At 46.6% G+C, this 25,173-nt stretch overlaps 1 protein-coding gene across 1 annotated transcript in view; it reads right to left on the reverse strand.

Moving 5' to 3' along the window:
* Nucleotides 1-8,553, reverse strand: part of HDAC2 (histone deacetylase 2) — a 54,123-nt gene extending 45,570 nt beyond the window's left edge. Inside the window, exon 1 of the mRNA XM_040350264.1 lies at nt 8,318-8,553. Within this exon, the coding sequence (XP_040206198.1) occupies nt 8,318-8,369 (52 nt within the window). The 5' untranslated portion in view covers nt 8,370-8,553. The remainder of the gene's footprint in view (nt 1-8,317) is intronic.
* Between the last annotated feature and the right edge of the window lie 16,620 nt (nt 8,554-25,173).

Here is a 25,173-nt window from a genome sequence, read left to right on the forward strand (position 1 = left end):
GGATAATTCGGAAGGCTTTCGGGGACGATGCAATGAGTGCGGCACAAATAAAATTGTGGCACAAACGTTTCAAAGATGCTAGAGAATCTGTTGAAAGTGATCCACATTCTGGAAGGCCTGTAGCTAGCAGAACACCCGAGAATGGTAAATGTGTATGGGCTGAAAACAAAAAAGATTGGCAGCCGACGAGAACTAGAAGCAGATATGGGGATTACAAAAACTGTGTCTTGTCATGAAAGGTGTCGTGGCAAAATTCGTCTTCTGCGACCAGAGCAGAACAAGCATGATGCGCAAGTTGCTAATGACTTGCTTCAAACCGCTACCAATGAACCAGATTTCCTCAAGGTCATAACCGGAGATGTATCGTGGGTCTATGGCTATAATCCAGAAACAAAGGCTCAGTCGCCACAATGGAAGTCGACTGGGTCTCCACACCTGAAGAAGGTATGGCAAAGTCACAGCAAGACCAAGCCCATGTTAACTGATTTTTGATTGAGAAGGTGTTGCCCATCATGCGTACGCTCCTCCAGGCCAAACAATTAAGAGAATAAAAAGTACTACCACATTGTTCTTTGACAGTTGAGAGATGCAATACGATGAAAAACAGACGTTATGGGCAACTGGCGATTGGCAGCTTCATCACAACAATGCGATTGCCCATGCAACACGTCTCGTGCAGAGTTATTAGGGAAACATCAAATCACCAAGGTGGCTCAGCCTCTCTACAGCCCAGATTTGGCACCCAGCGATTTCTGTCTTTTTACAAAGCTAAAATCACCTTTGGAAGGGAAGAGATTTCAGACCGTTGATGAGATTCAGGAAAATACGACAAGGCAGCCGACAGCGATTCCAACAAAGGACTTTGCAGAATCTTTTGAACGGTGGAAGAGATGCTGAGAGAACAGTGTGAGGTTCCAAGGTGCCTACTTTGAAGGGGACTGAGCCGTCATTGTTTTTATCTACAATGTTTCTTGCATCAGCAGGAGAGGATTACTACAGTTCAGTGCAATTGTTCAAAGCTTTGACAGGACAAATAGCAGCTGGCAAAGCCTCGATATAAGAAGAAGTTGCTGTATGGAAGACGTTACATAAAAGAGCTCAAGCCCACTGCTATATATGTAGTGCACAGTGTTAAAGGCAGAAGGTTTTTTATCTTTAGATAAAAAGCCTTCTGTGTGCACCAGCCACCCCAGCACCCCCAATACTTACTCGAGCCCCCTCTGTCCACAAGTGCCTCGGCCATCCGAGACTCTCCTTCCTGATTGGGTGAGACATGGCAGTGGTGCCATTGGCTAACTGACTTTGACAGCCGCAAGAGCCAATCAGGAGAGAGAGGGATGAGGGCCAAACCGCAGCTCCGTGTCTGGATGGAAACACAGAGCTGCAGCTCGGCTCAGGTGCCCCCATAGCAAGCTGCTTGCTGTGGGGGCACTCAACAGGAGGGAGGGGCCAGGAGCAGTTAAGAGGGACCAGAGAAGAGGAGGACTGGGGCCACTCTGTGCAAATCCACTGCAATAGAGCAAGTAATACATTATGAAACAATTACAGCATGAAGATGCCAATACATACAGCGGCTGATGCAGTATTTTAATGAGGAGCAACCGTTGTAACTGTAGGCCAGGGGCTGGCAACCCGTCGTCAGGTAGCTCGCTTACACCTCCCAGTGTTGCCGCCCCTGTCTTCTCCTGAGCTCCATGCTTGTGTAGTGCATGGGCACCAAATTCTAGGCTGCGAAGGGGGGGGGGGGGGGAGCCTCCGAAACTACTAATCTTCTCCCAGCATGCCTGAGCTCTTGCCCTTCTGCCGTCATCCCCACCAGCCCTCCTCCCTGATCCAAGAGCCTTGTGGGTGATACCAGAATTGTATACGCAAGTCGCGCCCGCATATGAAAACTGTGTTCAAACCACACGTGCGTTATCGCCACGATCGTTACAGCGAGTGCAATAATTCTAGCACTAGACCTTCTCTGCAACTCAAAACTGGTAACCGGTAGAAATGTTTAAACTTCGCCTATAGAGATTTTTAAGGGTAAAAGTTTGTCACCATTCCACGAGCGGGTGCAATTTTGAAGCGTGACATGTTGGGTATCAATTTACTTGGCGTAACATTATCTTTCACAATATATATAATATATAATATATATAATATATAATATATATATATATATATATATATATATATATATATATATATATATATATATATATATATATATATATATATATATATATAAAAAAGTATTTTTTTCCCCAAAAAATTGTACTCTTAAGACCACTGCACAAATACGGTGTGGCAAAGTATTGCAAGAACTGCCATTTTATTCTCTAGGGCGTTTGAAAAAAAAAAGTCATTTTCTAGCAAAAAAAAGTTCTTTTAACTTGTAAACACCAAGTCTGAAAAATAGACCCGGTCACTAGTTTTAGACAATTTTTCAAGGTTTTCTTCATGCGGTCTTTACTTTTAACTGGGTGGGGCTTGCTAGGAAATGTCTTAAAAAAAAAAAAAAAGAAGGGGAAGCAATCTTTGATCACTTCAATGTTGTTCAAGTTAGATCTCCATCTCTCAAAGGTTGCCTACCCATGCTGTAGCCAGTAAGTGGGATCAAAAGTAATGCAACCTGCTACGATTTTTTTTTTTTTTTGCACACAGTTCTAGTAACAAGCATGTTTTTTTTTAGTCTCTCTTTACAAATCAGTCTATTGGCTCTTTAAAATTAGAGGTGCACCGAATGAAAATTTTGGTGCTGAAACTCATTCAGGATGCATTTGGCTGAAATCGAAAACATTTACTTTTTTATTATATAATTTCATTATATTCAACTTTTTAATTATCATGAACTTAAATGAATATGAATTTGTCGGCCATTATCGGCATCTTTAGCGCAAGAAAGTCTCAAGGAAAATAAATCCCTTTCAATTCTATGCATGTCTTCACACTGGTCTTTTGTGCTTCCATTGTGATGTTAAAAATCTTGCTTGCTGCATCTTTGGCCCGTTAATAAAAAACGCATAAAAAACCAAACCTCCCCATTGAAATCGCAGCAAGGGCGCATCAATAATGTACCGGTGTTACATTTATGTGGTTTTTGAGTCACATGACCTATGAAAAATGCACCACAAGTAAAATTGTGGTTTAAAAACTTCCTGCCCGCACGGTGGGTTTTTACGACCTCAATGCGGCTCTCAATTGCCGGGAGGCCGTCTTTATACGGCCTCCAGGCCACTGGGGGGCGCACACGCCCGCCGCGTCAGTCAGTTGCCGATGCACGTGCCTGGTGACCGCGATGTCCGCCAGGTACCCTCGATCGGCGTTCACGGAGACCGGGACATGGAGCTCTGTGTGTAAACACAGAGCTCCACGTCCTGTCAGGCATAGGAGACTAATGGTGTGTCCCTTGTACATAGGGACAACAATCGGTCACCTCCCCCAGTCACCCCCCTCCCCCCACAGTAAGAATCACTAATTAGGGAATACATTAACCCCTTCCTCGCCCCCCTAGTGTTAACCCCTTCCCTGCCAGTCACATTTATACAGTAATCAGTGCATATTTATATCATTGTTCGCTGTATAAATGTGAATGGTCCCAAAAATGTGTCAAAAGTGTCCGCCACAATATCGCAGTCCTGACAAAAATCGCAGATCGCCGCCATTACTAGTAAAAAAAAAAAAAAAGTCATAATTCTATCCCCTATTTTGTAGACGCTATAACGTTTGCGCAAACCAATCACTATACTCTTATTGGGATTTTTATTTTTACCAAAAATATGTAGAAGAATACGTATCGGACTAAAACGGAGAAAAAAATTATTTTTTAATTGGATATTTATTATAGCAAAAAGTAAAAAAATGTTTTGTTTTTTTTTTTCAAAATTGTCGCTCTATTTTTGTTTATAGCGCAAAAAATGAAAACCGCAGAGGTGATCAAATACCACCAAAAGAAAGCTCTATTTGTGGGAAAAAAAAGGACGTCAATTTTGTTTTGGAGCCACGTCACACGACCGCGCAATTGTCATTCAAAGCGTGACAGGAGCAGTTAAGAGGGACCAGAGAAGAGGAGGACTGGGGCCACTCTGTGCAAATCCACTGCAATAGAGCAAGTAATACATTATGAAACAATTACAGCATGAAGATGCCAATACATACAGCGGCTGATGCAGTATTTTAATGAGGAGCAACCGTTGTAACTGTAGGCCAGGGGCTGGCAACCCGTCGTCAGGTAGCTCGCTTACACCTCCCAGTGTTGCCGCCCCTGTCTTCTCCTGAGCTCCATGCTTGTGTAGTGCATGGGCACCAAATTCTAGGCTGCGAAGGGGGGGGGGGGGGGAGCCTCCGAAACTACTAATCTTCTCCCAGCATGCCTGAGCTCTTGCCCTTCTGCCGTCATCCCCACCAGCCCTCCTCCCTGATCCAAGAGCCTTGTGGGTGATACCAGAATTGTATACGCAAGTACGCAACGCGTTTTTTGTGACCCTGTTCACTATTTGCAACAAAACATTTGATGGTTCTGTGATCTCTCCCCAATATCTTAGCAGATGCTGCATCCCTCTGAAAGACTTTAGATTTTTTTACTTTTCAGAGTCAGTTCAATCTCTTTTTTTGGCCTGCCCAAGACCCCTTTCACATTCACAGCATGCCCCGCTAGTTTTAGTCGCTTTTATCCCCTGCTAGTGGCCGAAGAAAGGGTCAAATGCGCCGCTGCCAAAGTGCATTCATTTTAATGGGCAGGGGCAGTGAAAGAGCGGTGTACACACCACTCTAAAGTTGCTGCTTGCAGGACTTTTCCCAACATCCTGTAAGCGCACCGCTCCAGTACCACTGTGCAAAATGGTGGTTTATGCCAAGTTTTCTAAAAAAAGCAAGCACAATAAGGGCACAGGTGTGCTGATTTCATATGAGAGGTAGAGCTCAGAGAGCCAACCGCTTGAGGAGGTCAGTGTGTGAAAGGAGACGCGAGAGGGGCTGTTGTGCATCATGGTGTCCAGGTTGGGACAGGCCAAGATCCAAGCCTGTGAGAGAGTCCATGAGGGGGGACTCTGAGCTAGGATGCTGTAAGGAAGACACAGAGCTGAGGTTCAGAGTCTGTGCCTAAACACTGGGCTGAGTTTCATGGTCAGGAGGACAAAAAAGAGGTACCAATGTTCAGGAAGACTTTAAAGCAGGGTGCCCAACCAGTGGCCACATGTGGCCCGCGGAGCCCTCTGATGTGGCCCGCGACCTCCAGCTCTGGGATGGAATGGAATAGAATACTGGGCCATATTCTCAGAAGAGTTACGACGGTGTATCTCAGGAAACTCTGTCGTATCTCTGTTTTTTGACCCACATATCTATGCGAGTGATTCCTAGAATCATTTTCGCATAGATACGCTGTAGATCCGACAGGTGTAAGTCACTTACACTGTCGGATCTTAAATGTAATTCGCCGCCGGCCGCTAGGTGGCGTTTACGTTCAGGTCTCATTTGTTTATGCAAATGAGCCTGATACGCCGATTCCCGAACGAAATCGTGTTGCGTAACCGTCGCTTACGTAGTTTGCGTAAGCGCAAGGTTACCCCTGCTATATGAGGGGTAACCTTACGCCAGTCCGGGTCCGCGTCGTCTTTTCCCGTCGGGTACGTCGTTTTCATATGTCGTTCTTGAATACGACTTTACGTCAATGACGCACACGTCGGCGTCATTGACGTTTTCCGGTGAGAACTGGAGCATGCGCACTGGGCTATTTTTAGCCCGGCCCATGCGCAGTTTGATCGGCACGGGGGCGCGCTTAATTTACATATAAGCCGCCCCCTTTGAATTACGCGGGGATACGCCGAGCCTTTTACACTACGCCGCCGGAAACTACGGAGCAAGTGCTTGAGGAATATGGCACTTGCTCCAGTAAGTTGCGGCGGCGTAGTGTAAATGGCTTACGCTACGGCCGCAGGAAAACTACGAGAATCTGGCCCAGCGTTATTAAAGCTAAGTTTATTACTAAAATCACAATGGGGTTTACTTACTAAAGCTGGAGAGTGCAAAATCAGGCTCACTTCTGCATAGAAACCAATCAGCTTCCAGGTTTTATTGCCAAACCCTAACTGAACCAGCTAAAGTTAGAAGCTGATTGGCTACCATGCACAGCTGCGCCAGATTCTGAGTGCTCCGGCTTTAGTAAATCACCCCCAATGTGTACAGGCATACCCCGCTTTAAGTACACTCACTTTACATACACTCGCGAGTAAGGACATACCCGTGAGTGTATGTAAAGTGCCTTACAAGCACTGTACAGACATTTTGCAGCCGCAGTAGAAGGAGCTGAAGCTCAGAGAGCATAGCCCGCCCTGTTCCAGTGTGCCCCTGACACCCCCACTACAGCCCCTGAGACCTCAACTACAGCTCCCAACACCCCCACTACACCCCCTGACCCCCCACTATACCCTATAAGTGAAAAAGGTAATGTTTCACTTTAAGTACATTTTCGTTTTACATACATGCTCTGGTCCCGTTGTGTACTTAAAAGTGGGGTATGCCTGTATATGGGCATATCTGTTCTGAAGTGGTTACTGGACTGCTTTCAAACTGGTCCGCAGATGCAGAGTACAGCGAGTATAGTGGGCTGTGTCCGTATCCACTCTAGATATGCAGAGCAGACATGAACCTGCCACCCACCCGCTCATTGATTGTGGCCCGTGAGCGGTTACCAAGTCACTTAAGTGGCCCTCATGCTTCAAAAGAGAGCCAGGAGGCTGAATGTTTTGTTTCATAGTGATGGTGATGGCACCGGGCCCCCACCCCCTGCGCAGGAAGGCATTCCTGCATGAATTTTGACTTTCTTTTAAATAAAAATGGGCAGGAAAGCCCTGAAAACTGTAACTGGGGTGGAAAACTCACTGTGTTGGCACTACCATTGAGCTAAGAAGTCCTGGTATATCACACCAACTACAAATCAACTCCAAAAAGTGTACTCCTACAGTCCTCTTAAATATACAGGGATACGGGAAACGATTATGGACATTGACACACCTACACAGGTTGAACTGGGTGGACTAGTATCTTTATTCAACCTTACCTACTAGGATACTATGAAATATGACTTGTGCCCCATCTGACACTTCTCTCAGCAAGATCCATTATAAGGGCTTGTTAGTAATGCATTTCCAAAGATCTGTATACTTACCCAATTTGAACCTGGCGCGGTCACATGATCCCACAGCGGTCACATGACCCCACAGCTCTGGCTCTCCTGTGAGTAAGCAGCTGCTCCAATTAGTTTTTTGCTTCCGTGATCTGACTTTCTATTGGAGGGGGGCTATGTTTGTTCTCCATAATCTCATATGTAGCCATGTTAAAGTGGTTGTAAACCCAACCAGACAACTTGCACCTACAGGTAAGCCTAGATTAAGGCTTACCTGTTGGGGCAAGAAATATCTCCTAAACCTACATCAGTGGCGGTGCGTCTATAGAGGGCGCTGGAGCGCCACCCCCTCTAGCTCTCGCACCGCCACTGAAATAACATAGATTCATGCATTGCATGAATCTATGTTATTGTTGCCGGCCGCTGCCGCCGACTATTTAGATGGCCAGACGGCGAGCTAACCTGATTGGCTGAAGCGTCATCGAGGGACGTGGAAGGAGGATGGCTGACCCGCAGAAAGGTAAGCATTATACTGGGCACAGTGGGCATTATACTGGGCACAGTGGCATCAATGGGCATTATACTGGGCACAGTGGCATCAATGGGCACTATACTGGGCACAGTGGTGACAAAGGGCACAGTGGCTGCGTTTGATGGCATGCCACAGTGGCTTTAACCACTTTACATCTGTCTTCCTCTTCGGATGAATCCCTTCACCAACATCTGCTGCCACAATCTTCTTTTCCCTCCATTCATAGAAGTACTGGGAGGTCTATGAATGGATGAGGGATGGCTCCGGTCATAGAAGCACTGTAGGGTCTATGGATGGATGAGGGATGGCTCCAGTCATAGTTGAGTGGACCTACTTCTCTTGATGAGTTGGATTATCCCCTTAGAAGAGGGCATCACAAGGGACACCTGAGACTGAAGTCATGTCCCTGGTGCTGATGTTTGGGTACACAATAGGTGATGCTGGGCATGCCTCCTGGCCTGGCCATGATGGAGGAAGCTGTCAGTGCGCCCCCAGCACAGGCCATGATGTCCCCCTCAGAGGAAAACTTTTGACAGACACATTGTGGAGCCTGGGAGGAAGGAGGGGGGCCGGCCATGTTCCTTGCAGTTGGGGCCTGGCCTCCCTGTCACCTGTAGCAGACAAAGCCCGGACCAGAGACCCTGGACCCCCTCCTCCCTCCTCTGCTCCCCCCTTACCATCATAGTAGTAGCAGACCTTCTTCTTGCCGCCCCCCTGACTGTACGCCATAGAGATGCCGCTCACACAGAGACCTCGCAGCACTCGGGACACACCGGATTCCCCCGGCACCGACTATGCACGCCCACCGCAGCCCGTTATTCGGTGATCAATGGAAATTTCCCGCTCGGCCGGGGACGCGCATAGACATACACAGACACGGTGCAGACAGAGGTGGGAGGGGCCAGGTGAGGCTGAGCGGGCGGTGCTGAAGATCGAGTGGGCGGAGTTCAGCGCCTTGCTGCAGAGCTGCCCGTCCGTAAGAGGCGGGGTTAATGCTAACATGCCACGGGGAGGGCGGGGAATTTTTACATAGACCCGCCTCAAAACATCAGCCACATTAGGGCAGGCAATGTGCGCGCAGCCGCCTGGGAGAAACCAAGCGGACCTGGTACGGGGGGCGTGTCAGGAAGAGCTCCGTGCCAGCGAGCAATAAGTGCCTGGCTATTGGGGCATTTCTAATGAACGTCCCCCCAGATACAGAGTGGATGGTACAGCCCGAGCTTCCTATTGGCTTGCTGAGGTGCCGGGACCGCCCACATGAGAGGTTGTGGTCATGTGTTGCTGTGCAGTGTGAGAGCTCAGCTGTGGTGTGTGAGGGAGGACGTGCCACCATTATACATATTCCTAGAAAAAGTTGGCTGGACTGCTTACAGGTTACAGCTGTGTGAAAGTTTTATTAAAGCTATAAATGTAGAAAGCAGTCAGTACTGCAGAGCTCAGCCGTTACTATGTTGTGTGCTTTTACTGTCTTTGCTGTACATTGCAATCCTTGCTTTTGTCTGTACTCCTGCTTTTTAGGTGGCTCCTCCCTCATGGAGCCACCTTTGTGTCCCAGTGTTCTGTCAAAAGTGCCAACTCGTCAAAATCTCCAATTACTTTACTTCCAGTGACTGTCCAGCAGCAGTGATTGCAGATTTCAACGACTTGGCTGTTTTCACAGAAGACTGGCATCATATACACTACACTACAGTACACAATATAATGAGTGGACATTGTTAGTCCACCCGCTACTTACCAACAATATGGCTGCTTCCAAGGTGGCATCAACTTTTTTTACTTCTTAGCCGGTGTTCTGTCAAAACAGCCAACCCATCGTGTACCATAGTGTATACACTGCTGGAGTTCTGTGAAAATAGCCAACTCGTCATGTACCATAGTGACTCCGCTACGGACACCTGATGTATGGAGGGACTGCGCTGAGGACACCTGATGTAAGGAGGGACTCCGCTGGGGACACCTGATGTATGGAGGGACTCCGCTGGGGACACCTGATGTATGAAGGGACTCCGCTGGGGACACCTGATGTATGGAGGGACACCTGATGTATGAAGGGACTCCGCTGGGGACACCTGATGTATGGAGGGACTGCCCTGGGGGCACCTGATGTATGAAGGGACTCCGCTGGGGACACCTGATGTATGAAGGGACTCCGCTGGGGACACCTGATGTAAGGAGGGGCTCCACTGGGGACACATGATGTATGGAGGGGCTCCGCTGGGGACACATGATGTATGGAGGGGCTCCACTGGGGACATGTGATGTAAGGAGGGACTCCGCTGGGTACACGTGATGTATGGAGGGACTCCGCTGTGGACACCTGATGTAAGGAGGGACTCCGCTGGGGACATCTGATGTATGGAGGGACTCCGCTGTGGACACCTGATGTATGAAGGGACTCCGCTGGGGACACCTGATGTAAGGAGGGGCTCCGCTGGGGACACCTGATGTAAGGAGGGACTCCGCTGGGGACACATGATGTATGGAGGGGCTCCACTGGGGACACGTGATGTAAGGAGGGACTCCGCTGGGTACACATGATGTATGGAGGGGCTCCGCTGGGGACACCTGATGTAAGGAGGTGCTCCGCTGGGGACACCTGATGTAGGGAGGGGCGCCGCTGGGGACACTTGATGTAAGGAGGTGCTCCGCTGGGGACACCTGATGTAAAAAGGGGCTCCGCTGGGCACACCTGCTGTATGGAGGGGCTCCGCTGAGGACACCTGATGTAAGGAGGGGCTTCGCTGGGGACACCTGATGTATGGAGGGACTCCGCTGGGAGCACCTGGTGTAAGGAGGGACTCCATTGGGGACACCAGATGTATGGAGAGAATCCGCTGGGGACACCTGATGTAAGGAGGGACTCCACTGGGGACACCTGATGTAAAAAGGGGCTCCGCTGGGCACACCTGCTGTATGGAGGGGCTCCGCTGAGGACACCTGATGTAAGGAGGGGCTCGGCTGGGGACACCTGATGTATGGACGGACTCCGCTGGGGACATCTGATGTATGGAGGGACTCCGCTGGGGACACCAGATGTATGAAGAGACTCTGCTGGGGACACCTGATGTAAGGAGGGACTCCGCTGGGGACACCTGATGTATGGACGGACTCCGCTGGGGACATCTGATGTATAGAGGGACTCCGCTGGGGACACCTGATGTATGGACGGACTCCGCTGGGGACATCTGATGTAAGGAGGGACTCTGCTGGGGACACCTGATGTATGGACAGACTCCGCTGGGGACATCTGATGTATGGACGGACTCCGCTGGGTTTATCTGATGTATGGACGGACTCCGCTGGGGACATCTGATGTAAGGAGGGACTCCGCTGGGGACACCTGATGTATGGACGGACTCCGCTGGGGACATCTGATGTAAGGAGGGACTCCGCTGGTGACACCTGATGTATGGACAGACTCCGCTGGGGACATCTGATGTATGGATGGACTCCGCTGAGGACATCTGATGTATGGACGGACTCCGCTGGGGACATCTGATGTAAGGAGGGACTCCGCTGGGGACATCTGATGTATGGATGGACTGCGCTGAGGACATCTGATGTATGGACGGACTCCGCTGGGGACATCTGATGTAAGGAGGGACTCCGCTGGGGACACCTGATGTATGAACGGACTCCGCTGGGGACACCTGATGTATGGACGGACTCCGTTGGGGACATCTGATGTAAGGAGGGACTCCGCTGGGGACACCTGATGTATGGACGGACTCCGCTGGGGGCACCTGATGTATGGACGGACTCTGCTGGGGACATCTGATGTATGGACTGACTCCGCTGGGGACACCTGATGTATGGACGGACTCTGCTGGGGACATCTGATGTATGGACTGACTCCGCTGGGGACACCTGATGTATGGACGGACTCCGCTGGGGACATCTGATGTAAGGAGGGACTCCGCTGGGGACATCTGATGTAAGGAGGGACTCCGCTGGGGACATCTGAAGTATGGACAGACTCCGCTGGGGACATCTGATGTAAGGAGGGACTCCGCTGGGGACATCTGATGTAAGGAGGGACTCCGCTGGGGACATCTGAAGTATGGACAGACTCCGCTGGGGACATCTGATGTAAGGAGGGACTCCGCTGGGGACACCTGATGTATGGGCGGACTCCGCTGGGGACATCTGATGTAAGAAGGGACTCTGCTGGGGACACCTGATGTATGGACAGACTCCGCTGGGGACATCTGATGTAAGGAGGGACTCTGCTGGGGACACCTGATGTATGGACGGACTCCGCTGGGGACATCTGATGTAAGGAGGGACTCCCCTGGGGACACCTGATGTATGGGCGGACTCCGCTGGGGACACCTGATGTATGGGCGGACTCCGCTGGGGACATCTGATGTAAGGAGGGACTCCGCTGGAAACGGGCTGCCACTGATTCTGCATTATGGTTAGTTGAACAATTTTATTTTATATTACAATGTAATAATAGAAATAATGTACTTTAATCATCCTGACACCATAACAACCATGGTGCTGGGATGATTGAAGCGCTAACACCAGGTGTTTGGAGTATCTTTATCTGCTGTTTGTTAAACTTCATGGAATACACATATTTCTATTGTGTAGGTTCTGGGTCTGATGTCCCTCCATCTCTCCCTCGTTTATCTCAGACTCTAATCCCAGTAAAACCATGCCCTTTAAGCCAAACCCACCTCCTAATTATAACAAGGCTCCACCCACATGCAAAAAAGTGTCCCTATAATTTTTTTTACAATGTTGGCAACTATGGTACCATAGTGTATACACTGCTGGTGCTCTGTGAAACAGCCAACTCATCGTGTACTGTAGTGTATACGCTGCCGGTATTCTGTCAAAACTGTCAAGTACGCTACTGGTGCGATTGTCATAGTGATCGTTCCTGCCTTCCATGTGCCATAGTGATCCTTCCTGCCTTCCATATACCACAGTGATTCTTCCTGCCCTTCATGTGCCATGGTGATTCTTTCTGTCTTCCATGTGCCATAGTGATCCTTCCTGCCTTCCATGTACCATAGTGATCCTTCCTGCCTTCCATGTACCATAGTGATGCTTCCTGCCTTCCATGTGCCATAGTTATCCTTCCTGCCTTCTATATACCATAATGATCATTCCTGCCTTCCATGGGTCATAGGGATCCTTCCTGCCTTCCATGGGTCATAGGGATCCTTCCTGCCTTCCACATGCCATAGTGATCCTTCCTGCCTTCCATATGCCATAGTGACCCATCCAGATTTTGGCTATGGCATTCTCCCTGTCTTTGTCCACCTGTAGGGTGATTGATGTGGTCAGTCTCTGGGTGGAAACTCAAACCTGTTATAAACCAGCTAAACCCTCACTTGGATGCTAGTGATGGAGAGTGATACGTGTGTTATTCCTGATTAAGCCGCCCCCCCTGCTCTGCTAGATTGGATTTCCCTGTGTATGATCTTGGACCGGGTTTTGGACTATTCCCTGAACTCAGCCTGCCTTTTTACCTGGACTGTCATAGAACCACACTACCTGTACCGCAAGTACCTGTTTGCTTTGCTTCGTTTGAGCCTGCACTGTTGTGGTGGCCAGGTACTATAGCATTGTATATAAGTCCTCGGGGCAACCAAGTACTGGTAGGCCTGTTTGCCTTATGGGAAAGGGGGCTGCTATAGGTGAAAAAAACTGTAGCCAGCTATAGTTTCTGACCACCTGCGTTGGGGTAGACGGGACATTATCACAAGCCTTTAACAATAAAACAAATATAACATTTCTGTGAACAGGGACGCTTATTTGCTGAGGAAATTTGCAAACTGACACGCCAAGTCCAGGAACTGTATTTGCGTTTAAATGCACCTCCAGAAAGGCAGGAGCCAGAGCCCAAAGTTAACCCGCCTGATCGTTTTTCAACTTTAAAAATAGTTGTATGTTATACTCTAAACTTAAAGTGTTTGTTAACTCTTATATACAAGACCATGCCAGCTCCTCTATTAGAGGCTGGCATAGTGCAAGCACACTATGTCAGTAGAGAAAATAAATAACCGCTCAAAAGAACTAGAGAGCCAATCTCCTTAAATCCGAACCAAGGGTGCAGGCAATGCAAACTTGAAGAAAAGAGCTGGGACAGCTTCTTCTTCTTCTTCTTCTTCTCCTTCTCCTCCTCCTCCTCCTCCTCCTCCTCCTCCTCCTCCTCTTCCTTCTTCTTCTTCTTCTTTCTTCTTCTTCCTTCTTCTTCCTCCTTCTTCTTCTTCTTCTTCTTCTCCTCCTCCTCCTCCTCCTCCTCCTTCTTCTTCTTCTTCTTCCTTCTTCTTCTTCCTTCTTCTTCTCCTCCTCCTCCTCCTCCTCCTCCTCCTTCTTCTTCTTCCTTCTTCTTCTTCTTCTCCTCCTCCTCCTCCTCCTCCTCCTCCTCCTCCTCCTCCTCCTCCTCCTCCTCCTTCTTCTTCTTCCTTCTTCTTCCTTCTTCTTCTTCTTCTTCTTCTCCTCCTCCTCCTCCTCCTCCTCCTCCTCCTCCTTCTTCTTCTTCCTTCTTCTTCTTCTCCTCCTCCTCCTCCTCCTCCTCCTCCTCCTCCTCCTTCTTCTTCTTCTTCCTTCTTCTTCTTCTTCTTCCTCTTTTTCTTCTTCTTCTTCTTCTTCTTCTTCTTCTTTCTCCTTCTTCTTCTTCTTCTTCCTCCTCCTCCTCCTCCTCCTTCTTCTTCTTCTTCTTCTTCCTCCTTCTTCTTCTTCTTCTTCTTCTTCCTCCTCCTCCTCCTCCTTCTTCTTCTTCCTTCTTCTTCTTCCTTCTTCTTCTTCTTCCTTCTTCTTCTTCTCCTCCTCCTCCTCCTCCTCCTCCTCCTTCTTCTTCCTTCTTCTTCTTCTCCTCCTCCTCCTCCTTCTTCTTCCTTCTTCTTCTTCTTCTTCTTCTTCTTCTTCTCCTCCTCCTCCTCCTCCTCCTCCTTCTTCTTCCTTCTTCTTCTTCCTTCTTCTTCCTTCTTCTTCTTCTTCTTCTCCTCCTCCTCCTCCTCCTCCTCCTCCTCCTCCTCCTCCTCCTCCTTCTTCTTCTTCTTCTTCTTCTTCCTTCTTCTTCTTCTCCTCCTCCTCCTCCTCCTCCTCCTCCTCCTTCTTCTTCTTCTTCTTCTTCTTCCTTCTTCTTCCTTCTTCTTCCTTCTTCTTCTTCTTCTTCTTCTTCTTCTTCCTTCTTCTTCTTCCTTCTTCTTTCTTTTTCTTCTTCCTTCTTCTTTCTTTTTCTTCTTCCTTCTTCTTTCTTTTTCTTCTTCCTTCTTCTTTCTTTTTCTTCTTCCTTCTTCTTTCTTTTTCTTCTTCCTTCTTCTTTCTTTTTCTTCTTCCTTCTTCTTTCTTTTTCTTCTTTTTCTTCTTCTTCTTCCCTGCCGGTCACCCAAGCCCCACTCCACCTTCACTAGCCGTTCGACTTTATTAGATTAGAGTAGAACGGCTGGTACTCTTTTAGGCAGAACCAGTGGGGAAGCTAGACATTATTTCACCTGGGCCAAACAATCAGTTTGCCCCCCCCCCATGGGACAAGATTAGGCAGAAGTGAGAAACTCCCAGGCCGCTGTCACTGAAGCCGGCCCACTAAGTCATCGGCCCACAGGGAAACTCCCTGTAGTTCCAATGGCCAGTCCATCCCTGGATTTATATATGTAATGCGTTGGAGGACTGTAAGAAACTGCAGACCTAATAGAGAAAATGAGGGTCAGACAGTGTGGACATGCTACGAGGTGTGTCTAAAAAGTTTGATGAATGGTCCGATATCTTAACCACTTCAGCCCCGGAAGGTTTTACCTCCTTAATAACCAGGCCATTTTTGAGATACGGCATTGCGTTACTTTAGCTTAAAATTGCGCGGTTGTACCCAAATAAAATGGATGTCTTTTTTTTCCCATAAATAGAGCTTTCTTTTGATGGTATTTAAATCACCTCAGTGTTTTTTATTTTTTGCGCTATAATCAAAAAAAGACCCTCAATTTTGAAAAACAAAAAAAACAAAACATATATTTGGTAAAATAAACCCCCAATAAGCTCATGTTGATTGGTTTTGGCAAAAGTTATAGCATCTACAAAATAGTTTTATGGAATTTTTATTTTTTTACTAGTAATGGCGTTGATCGGTTATTTTTAGCGGAACTGCAACTTTTCGGCGGACAGATCGGACACCTAACTGACCTTTTTGACACTTTGGGAACCAGTGACATTATTACAGTGGTCAGTGCAAAAAATATCAACTGACATTGTATTAATGACACTGGCAGGGAAGGGGTTATCGGGGGCAAATGAGGGGTCCTCCCCCCCAGTGTGTTTACTAACTGTATGGGGAATGGGCTGTATAGCAAAAAAGCCAGGATCTGTAATCCCCTGTCAGAATGGAGATCTGCCTTGTTTACTTCGACAGATCCCCGTTTTGTCTCTGCGGGTAATGATCGTGGGCGGCCAGCAAACATTGAGTCCGCTAGACCCGCTGATTGGCTTCCCCGCTGGCCAGTCGGCGCATGCCCACTGAAGCTAGTGCACAAACTGCCGTAATGGTATGTTGATTCACGCAGCCGAGCCACCTTGCCGCAATATAACAATGGCGGCTGGTCAGCAAGTGACCTTCAGGGTAAACCTGGTGTGGGCAGTGGAATGTAGTCAGTGTGAGAGGTAGGGTAACAGTGCAATGGAGCAACTAGTAAACATCAAGTTCTGCTACAAAATGGGGAAAACAGTGACAGAGACGCATGAAATAATGGTGCAAGTGTATAGGAAGGAAGCCATGAGCAGAAATATGTATACGACTGGTTTAAATGCTTTCGCGATGGGAAGGAAATGACTGAGGTCGAGCTAAGTTTGGGTCGGCTATCGACCAGCAAAACCCCAGACATGATCGACCACCTGTGGACTTCTTTCTGTTTCCCTGCCTGAAGAGCGTCATTAAAGATGCACGTTATGGGGGCAATCCCAGAATGTGTGACAGCGGTTCTGCGATCAATTCCTAAAGAGGCCTTTTCTGCCAGTTTCCAGAAGCTTTATTAACGTTTATGAAAGTGTGTTGTGAAGGATGGACATTATTTTGAAGGCCAATGAAGGTAATTTGTTTATCTCCTGTTTTGTTTGTTTTCTGATACCATTCACTGAACTTTTTAGACACACCTCGTATGTTTTTAATTTTGGGGTTTGATATAGAAGACAAAATAAAACTGGGAATTTGTTACATTCTCTGATCTCTGCTAGTAGAGATCAATGCTATTACCCTAATCAATGTTCCCAGTACAGACTGCTGAGGTCCGAGGGCCGCATATCATATAGTTACCAAAGAGCCCGCTAGGTTGAAGGAGAAAAAAAATATTATTACCAGGCTTTAGTGCACTCACCCTTTTCCCCCTACCCTAACCTCTGGCCTTTTCACACTGACCAGTGTATGGCCAAGGAGTTTTTACCAAGTTAGTTTATTTTACTTTTAATTGACAGTACATAGCAGTGGGTACTATTCAGTCCATTAGAGGCTTAGAATCTACCCACTGCCGTGCAAAGCCAAGTAGACCTTGTGGAGTCTATCGGGTTCCACCAGCCCCTGTATAAGTAATTTCCCAAATATAGGCTTTGCAATATTTGGGTAATGATATCACCTGTATCCAGGGCTGGCCCTACCATGGGACTCGATGGTACCTCGGTCCCAGGCCGTACTTTCAGGGGGGCGGCAAATTGCCGCCTGCCAGCCAGCCCGGCCGCTCCACTGCTTATGTACACACACCTGGGCACACATACCCGTCCTGTGGAAGCCGGATCTCTGGCTAGAGGGGTGGACAATCATCCTGTGCCTGCTATCAATGTTCACACTGCTGTCTAAACATCGGTGTGCTCTGTGTTTGAGCCGAGCTCAGCAATGGGCAGCAGCGGGTGTCCTGTGAGTGGCCGAGCAGGTCATGTGCGGGATGGACAGCGGACATGAGGCTCTATGATTCGCCTGGAGGAGCTGGACACATGTGGATGCAGGGTTGGACTGTGTCTGTGGGTAATCGCGCCAGCCCTGCATGCTCCCGGAGTCCTAACTCGTGCTGTGTGTCACTGTCGCCTGAGGTCCGTCTCGCTCATCTGCTCTGTCAGCTGCCCCCCCTTCCTCTCTGTCAGACCCCCCTCCTCTCTGTCAGTCACCCCTCTTCTCTGTCAGACCCTCCTCCTCTCTGTCGGACCCCCTCCTCTATGTCAGACCCCCCTCTTCTCTGTCAGACCCCTCTCTTGTCTGTCAGACCCCCCCTCTTCTCTGTCAGACCCCCCTACTCTCTGTCAGACCCCCCTCTTTTCTGTCAGGTGACGTTGCGGCAAGTGACAGTCTGCAATGTGTGGCAGGTGACGTTGTGGCAAGGGACAATCCGCAATGTGTGACAGGTGACGTGGCAAGTGACAATCCGCTACGTGTGGCAGGTGACGTTGTGGCAAGTGACAATCTGCAATGTGTGGCAAGTGGCTATTTACTGCCATGGACAGAAGGCTTACATCAGCAGCAGCATGGGTATTTATATGAACTCCTAGCTGCTATAGCATGAAGTGTATACAGTGCTTTGACAAAGTATTCACACCCCTTGAAAATTTCCACATTTTGTCATGTTACAACCAAAAACGTAAATGTATTTTATTGGGATTTAATGGGATAGACTAACACAAAATGATGCATAAGTGGAAGGAAAATGATAAATGGTTTTCAATTTTTTTTTTTTTACAAATAAGTGAAAAGTGTGGTGTGCATTTGTATCCAGCCCCCCCGAGTCAATACTTTGTAGAACCACCTTTTGCTGCAATTACAGCTGCAAGTCTTTTTGGGGATGTCTCTACCAGCTTTGCACATCTAGAGAGTGACATTTTTGCCCATTCTTATTTGCAAAATAGCTCAAGCTCTGTCAGATTGGATGGAGAACATCTGTGAACAGCAATTTTCAAGTCTTTCCACAGATTTTCAATTGGGTTTAGGTCTGGACTTTGACTGGGCCATTCTAACACATGAATATGCTTTGATCTAAACCATTCCATTGTAGCTCTGGCTGTATGTTTAGGGTCATTTTCCTGCTGGAAGGTGAACCTCTGCCCCAGTCTCAAACCTTTTGCAGACTCTAACAGTTTTTTTTCTAAGATTGCCCTGTATTTGGCTCCATCCATCTTCCCATAATTGCTCTCACTCTGACGTTTCCCGAATGGGGTTTATTTATTAACCCTTTCATGACTAAGCCTATTTCTGACATTTGGTGTTTACAAGTTAAAACTCATATTTTTTGCTAGAAAATTACTTAGAACCCCCAAAATTATATATATATATATATATATATATATATATATATATATATATATATATAAAATAAGTAAAAGATGATGAGCGCAATCAATGCACTAAACAGTGGATGACAGTTAAACACTGATTTAATTTATGCAAACAAAAATAAATAAATCCATGTGAAAATCAAATAAGAAATGTGAATTGATTCCAAAACACTAAATAAGATTGACACCAATTAAAATACTATGTCAAACAATAAAGCCACTATATGTGACAAAACACACAAATGTGTAAAGCTGAAAGAAACTCCCAATGCAAAGTCCCATCCAAAAAACAGATGTCAGATGAAGGTGGTTAAATGGCAATATAGATGTGTCTTCACAAATGATGGGCTCACAGAGCGCTTACCTCCCTCTTGTGGGAATATCGCCTGAAAAATCCTCAAACCAAATGAATGGAGACTGCGACGTCCTGTCAGCTGTACTAAGGATCCTGGACTTCAGAAATATGGAGACTCGCCATGGAATGTGGATGTTAACAAAAAGAAAACAAAAAAATGGAGACTTCCATCGTGAAGTATATCAAACAGAGAAGGGGTTTATTAGAGGCTAAAAATGCTTACAAGCATAAATATCAAAAACGGCAAGTACAAACACTTCCAGTCGGACGGGGTTCCGCGTCACTTCCGGTCACGTCTAGCTATCGTTCCTTACGCGTTACGTCACGACACGTGACTTCATCAGAGGCTTCTGATAGTCTAAAACATATTTCTTTATATATACTACTAAGCGGAAATGGATCCGCGGCCATCTTGAAGACTGGATGTCTTCTCATGCTACCGCGGCCATTTTAATCATGGGAAAACGTATGGGCAAAAATTTAAATAATTAGATAGAACCCTTTTCACGGTAAGCATCAAAATTGCAAGGGAGATAGAATCAAAGAAATAACTAAATACAATCTAATCATAATATAAGGATATGGAAAAAAAAACACATATATATATATATATATATATATATATATATATATATATATATATATATTTTAGCAGAGAATCTAGAGAATAAAATGGCGATTGTTGCAATATTTTATGTCACACTGTATTTGTGCAGCAGTGTTTTTAAACGCAACTTTTTGGGAAAAATACACTTTCGTGAATCAAATAAAAATGAAAAAGTAAAGTTAACCCAATTTTTTTGTATAATGTGAAAGATGATTTTACGCTGAGTAAATAGATACCAAACATGTCACGCTTTATAATTGCACGCACTCATGGAATGGCGACAAACGACGGTACCTAAAAATCTCCATTGGCGACGCTTTAATTTTTTTTTTTACGGTTACCAGGTTAGAGTTACAGAGGAGGTCCAGTGCTAGAATTATTGCTCTCGCTCTGATGATCCCCGCGATACCTCACATGTGTGATTTGAACACCGTTTACATATGCGGGCGCGACTATTTTAATAATATTAAATTGTGTTTTTAAAAAATAAATACAAATTTTAATCACTTTTATTGCTGTCACAAGGAATGTAAACATCCCTTGTGACAGTAATAGGTGGTCACAGGTACTCTTTATGGAGGGATAAAGCCATTTACGACTTTGTTCCAGTCTGTGGCTAGCCGTCAGAGGTGGCGCATCGTGGATCGGGTCTCCCTGTGGGACGGGAGGCCCAGTAAAAGCGGCGGAGGCGGCGGGATAGCCACATCGGTTGTTATGCCTGGATAGTCAATCGCCCGCTCTAAACAACGGTACCAGGATGATGCCTGCAGCTGCGGGCATCATCCCGGTATAACCCCCGAAAGCCGAGGCAGCATATGTGCGTACGCTCGGTGGCAAGGGGTTAAAGCTGGAGAGTGTAAAATCAGGCTCACTTCTGCATAGAAACCAATCAGTTTATAACTTCAACTTGTTCAATTAAAGTGGAGGTTCACCCAAAAAAATTTTTTTTAACATTAGATTGAGGCTAATTATGCAAAGCAGAATCGGGTGTTTATTTTAAAATCAATGCAGTACTTACCGTTTTAGAGATAGATGTTCTCTGCCGCTTCCGGGTATGGGCTGCGGCACTGGGCGTTCCTACTTGATTGACAGCCTTCTGACGGTTGCATACAGCGCGTCACGAGCTCCCGAAAGTAGCCGAACGTCGGTGCGCAGGCGCCGTATAGAGCCGCACCGACGTTCGGCTTCTTTCGGCAACTGGTGACGCACTGTATGCGACCGTCGGAAGGCTGTCAATCAAATAGGAACGCCCAGTCCCGAAGATCATACCCGGAAGCCACGGAGAACATCTATCTCTAAAACGGTAAGTACTGAATTTATTTTAAAATAAACACCCGATTCTGCTTCGCATAATTAGCCTAAATCTAATGTTAAAAAATTTTTTCGGGTGAACTCCCGCTTTAAGCTTTGCCAATAAAACCTGGAAGCTGATTGGTTTCTATGCAAAAGTGATTTTGCACTCTCCAGCTTTAGTAAATAAACTCCTAAATAAACTCTTACTAAGTAAATAAAGGCGCACTTTAGAAACGGTGATCAGGAATACATATGATAAACTGGGCCGACGCAATACAGGAAATATCCTTGGTAAAACACTGTAGGTACTCCCCAGTAAAAAGACAACCAGGCTGTACTAGAACAACTTAATTCAAAAGAAGTAAATGGGTCTTTAATCCGAGTGCTGGAGGAGGGAAGAGGAGAGGAAAGGGAAAGGGGAAAGAGGACAGGATCACTCGGAACAACGGGTTGACCCCCCCCCCCCCCCCCGCGGCCCCTTTTTTTTTTTTTTTTTTTTTCTGTCTCAAACTGGGGAAGAGAATCAGACCCACCAATAAAATGAATAGATCAACGAGAGGAGGTACTACAAAACCAATTAAGAACAACTCAGGGAATAGCTCCATACAACAATACATGACTCAAGAAGGGGATAGCAAAAGCCCAGGTCTCGCAAAAAAATCTGAAAAAAAGAAGATTGATACAAAAAAGGGTGCAGGAACAGGTAGCGCCGAGAGCTCTAGAGGTGAAACGACACTTGAAAGTGAGCAAGAGCAATATAATGTAGGGGAGCTAGCCCAAGATACACATCCCCCCACGAAGGCAGAGATGAATGCAATGCTGTTGAGGATGGAAAATGCCATGGAAAACATCATCAAGACAGAAATTAACAAGGTAAGAGTAGACCTAGGAGGGCTCCGTGAACGAGTGGTCGAGACGGAAAGGAGAATAGAAGAGCAGGACCAGGAAATCAACTCCCTGAAAAAGCAAGTAAAAGCCCTGACTGAAAATCAGAGACTGGCGGCATATAGGATTGAGGACCAGGAGAACCGTAATAGACGACAGAATCTTAGAATTAGAGGGGTGGTAGAAGAAAAAGACGAAGATCTCAGAGACATTACGAACTTGCTATTTAACCCCCTGCTAGTAAGATCAGTAGAATCTAAGCCACTTAAGATTGAGAGAGTGCATCGGGTGGGAAACCCCCAACAGATAGGAAGATACGGTCCAAGGGATGTGATTGTACGTTTTAGAAATTATGCGGATAAAGCAGAAATCTGGGGAAGCCTCAGGGGAAAACCCCCCTTGAGATATAGAGACACTGAGCTACAAGTTTTCTCTGATCTGTCTAAAGAAACGTTGGCCAGGAGAAGACATTTGAAACCCCTTTTGGAGCTTATGAGGGCACAAAACATAAAGTACCAATGGGGATTTCCGGCGTGCCTCATAGGCATTAAAGGGGGTAAAACAGCACGTTTAAGGCACCCGGAGGAACTGTATGATTTTTGCTCCAAAATGGACTTAACGATACCAGAACTCCCAGAATGGGTAGATTAGTTGGGCACTGCACGACACGAGATTAGGGTTTGAGGTAGGGAGGGGGTCTGGGGGAGTCAGGGGAGTGCCCTGAGCATCACCATGATTGAGGAGTCAAGGATGAGGGCGAGAAATCCCCCATCAGAGGCTCCCAGGCCAAGTGTGGGCCGGGGTTGGGGAGGGCGGGAGGGGGGTTTGGGGCACTGGGTGGGGGAGGGGGGGGAGGGGGGAAAAAGGGAGGGGGACCATCTAAACGACTCCACAGAAAAATTCTCTGAACTCTTTAGAAAAAATAAAAAAATAAAAAGGGAGGGCGAGAGATATTTCTATAAATGACGGAAATCAAGTTTCTCTCTTACAATGTAAGAGGATTAAATTCGTATATCAAGAGACACAAAATACTAGGTGAACTAAAGCAGTATAAAGCGGATATAGTATATCTCCAAGAGACTCATATCACCCTAGAGTCAAATATTAAGCTATACTCACCTGACTATCCTGTATGGTACTATGGGGACACAGTGTCATCACGATCCCGTGGGGTAGCAATAGGTTTTGCAGAAGGAATAGGTTTTACTCTTGTAGATAGGCAGACTGACCCCGAGGGCAGGTATCTATTCCTGAAAATAAAACTGGGAGGGGAAGATTTCACTTTGGCGAATGTCTACGCCCCTAACGCTAACCCAGTCAAATATATCAGCAAGATATTTAGAAAATTGTTTGAGTTTGAAGAAGGACAGGTTGTGATGATGGGCGATTTTAATTTCTGTATGAACCCAAGCCTAGATAGTACGTCCCATGTCCTGGGAGATAAACGGGAGCACCTCGCGTCACTTAAAAAACAAATGATGCAGAATCAAATGGTGGATGTATGGCGAATTTGCAACCCCAAAATCCGTGATTATACGTTTTTTTCCTCAGTACATGGGACGTACTCGAGGATCGACTACATCCTCGTGAGCCACAGACTACTGGAGAGTGTGGTGGAGACAAGTTGTGAGATCATGACGATCTCCGACCATGCCCCCCTAACCATGAAAATAAGAATAGCCATACAAAAAGCCAGTCCCCCTGAGTGGAGACTGGATGAAGGCCTGTTGGAGGACGAGGAGGTAGCCGAGAAAGTGCGAAAAGAGCTGGAACTCTATTTCCAGGAGAACGATAAGGAAGATATTTCAAAAGCCTTACTCTGGGACGCCCACAAAGCCTTCATAAGAGGAACTTTCATTAGAGAAGGGGCAAAGAAAAACAAAATAAGAACGAGTAAACTTAAAATTTTAAGGGAGGAAATACACAGGCTAGAACAGGAACATAAATCACAGGGGCAGAGGGAAACACTTCAAGAGTTAATTATAGTAAGAGATGAGTATAGAGCGCTCGTTGAACAAGAAACCAAGAAATTCATAGATAGAACAGCAAGAGCAAGATATGTTTGGGGAAATAAACCTAGCAAAAACCTGGCCAGAATGGTAAAAAAAAAGAAGACTAGGAACTTCATCGAAAAAATTAGGGCTGAGAATGGGGATCTTGTATATGCGACAAATAAAATAGCAGACTCCTTTAGAAGTTATTATAGAGATCTATATGGTGTTCAACATAAAATCAGGGACTTGGGGGAAAAAAATGATAATATACGGGAAGTATTAAAGCAAGCTAGTTTACCGAAGATAGAAGAGCACGAAAGATTAAAAATGGAGGAATGCATAACTGAGCAGGAGATCAGGGAGGCCCTAAAAAATTCCCCTAAAGGAAAAAGTCCGGGGCCAGACGGCTTTACGACTGCATATATACAAAAGTTTAGTAATATCCTAGTACCCAGAATGTGTCAATACTTCAATGGTCTGGGGTTAGAATATGAGATGAGCAGAGAGGCGCTAACAGCAACGATAACGGTTATAAAAAAAGAGGGGAAGGACAATACGATTTGCTCAGGTTTTCGACCTATCTCACTCCTAAATGCGGATACTAAATTGTATGCGAAAATATTGGCTACACGAATGAAGGGAGTGATGACTGACATGGTCCACCCAGACCAGGTTGGATTTATCCCTGGAAGGGAGGGTAAAGATAACGGGGTCAGGGCACTTCTCCTTATCCAACAGCTGAGGGAAAGCGGGACCCCCGGTCTGCTCCTGTCTGTAGATGCGGAGAAAGCATTTGACAGAGTAGACTGGGGGTTCCTTATACAAACATTAGAAGCTATAGGACTAGGCCCAAGGATGATAAGGTGGATCAAAGCTCTTTACCATCGCCCATGGGCTAGGATAAAAATTAACGGATCCCTATCAGCACCTTTTGAGATGAGAAATGGGACTAGGCAGGGATGTCCCCTGTCCCCCCTTCTCTTTGTATTAACGTTAGAACCACTATTGGCGATGGTCCGACAAAATCAAGAAATCTATGGAGTGGAAGTAGGAGAAGAGGAGCATAAACTGTCGGCTTTTGCCGATGATGTACTGTTTTTTATAAGCAGCCCGAGAGTTTCCCTCCCAAACTTAATAGCT

This window comes from Rana temporaria, chromosome 4 (genome assembly GCF_905171775.1).
Source record: "Rana temporaria chromosome 4, aRanTem1.1, whole genome shotgun sequence".
Classification (NCBI taxonomy): Eukaryota; Metazoa; Chordata; class Amphibia; order Anura; family Ranidae; genus Rana; species Rana temporaria.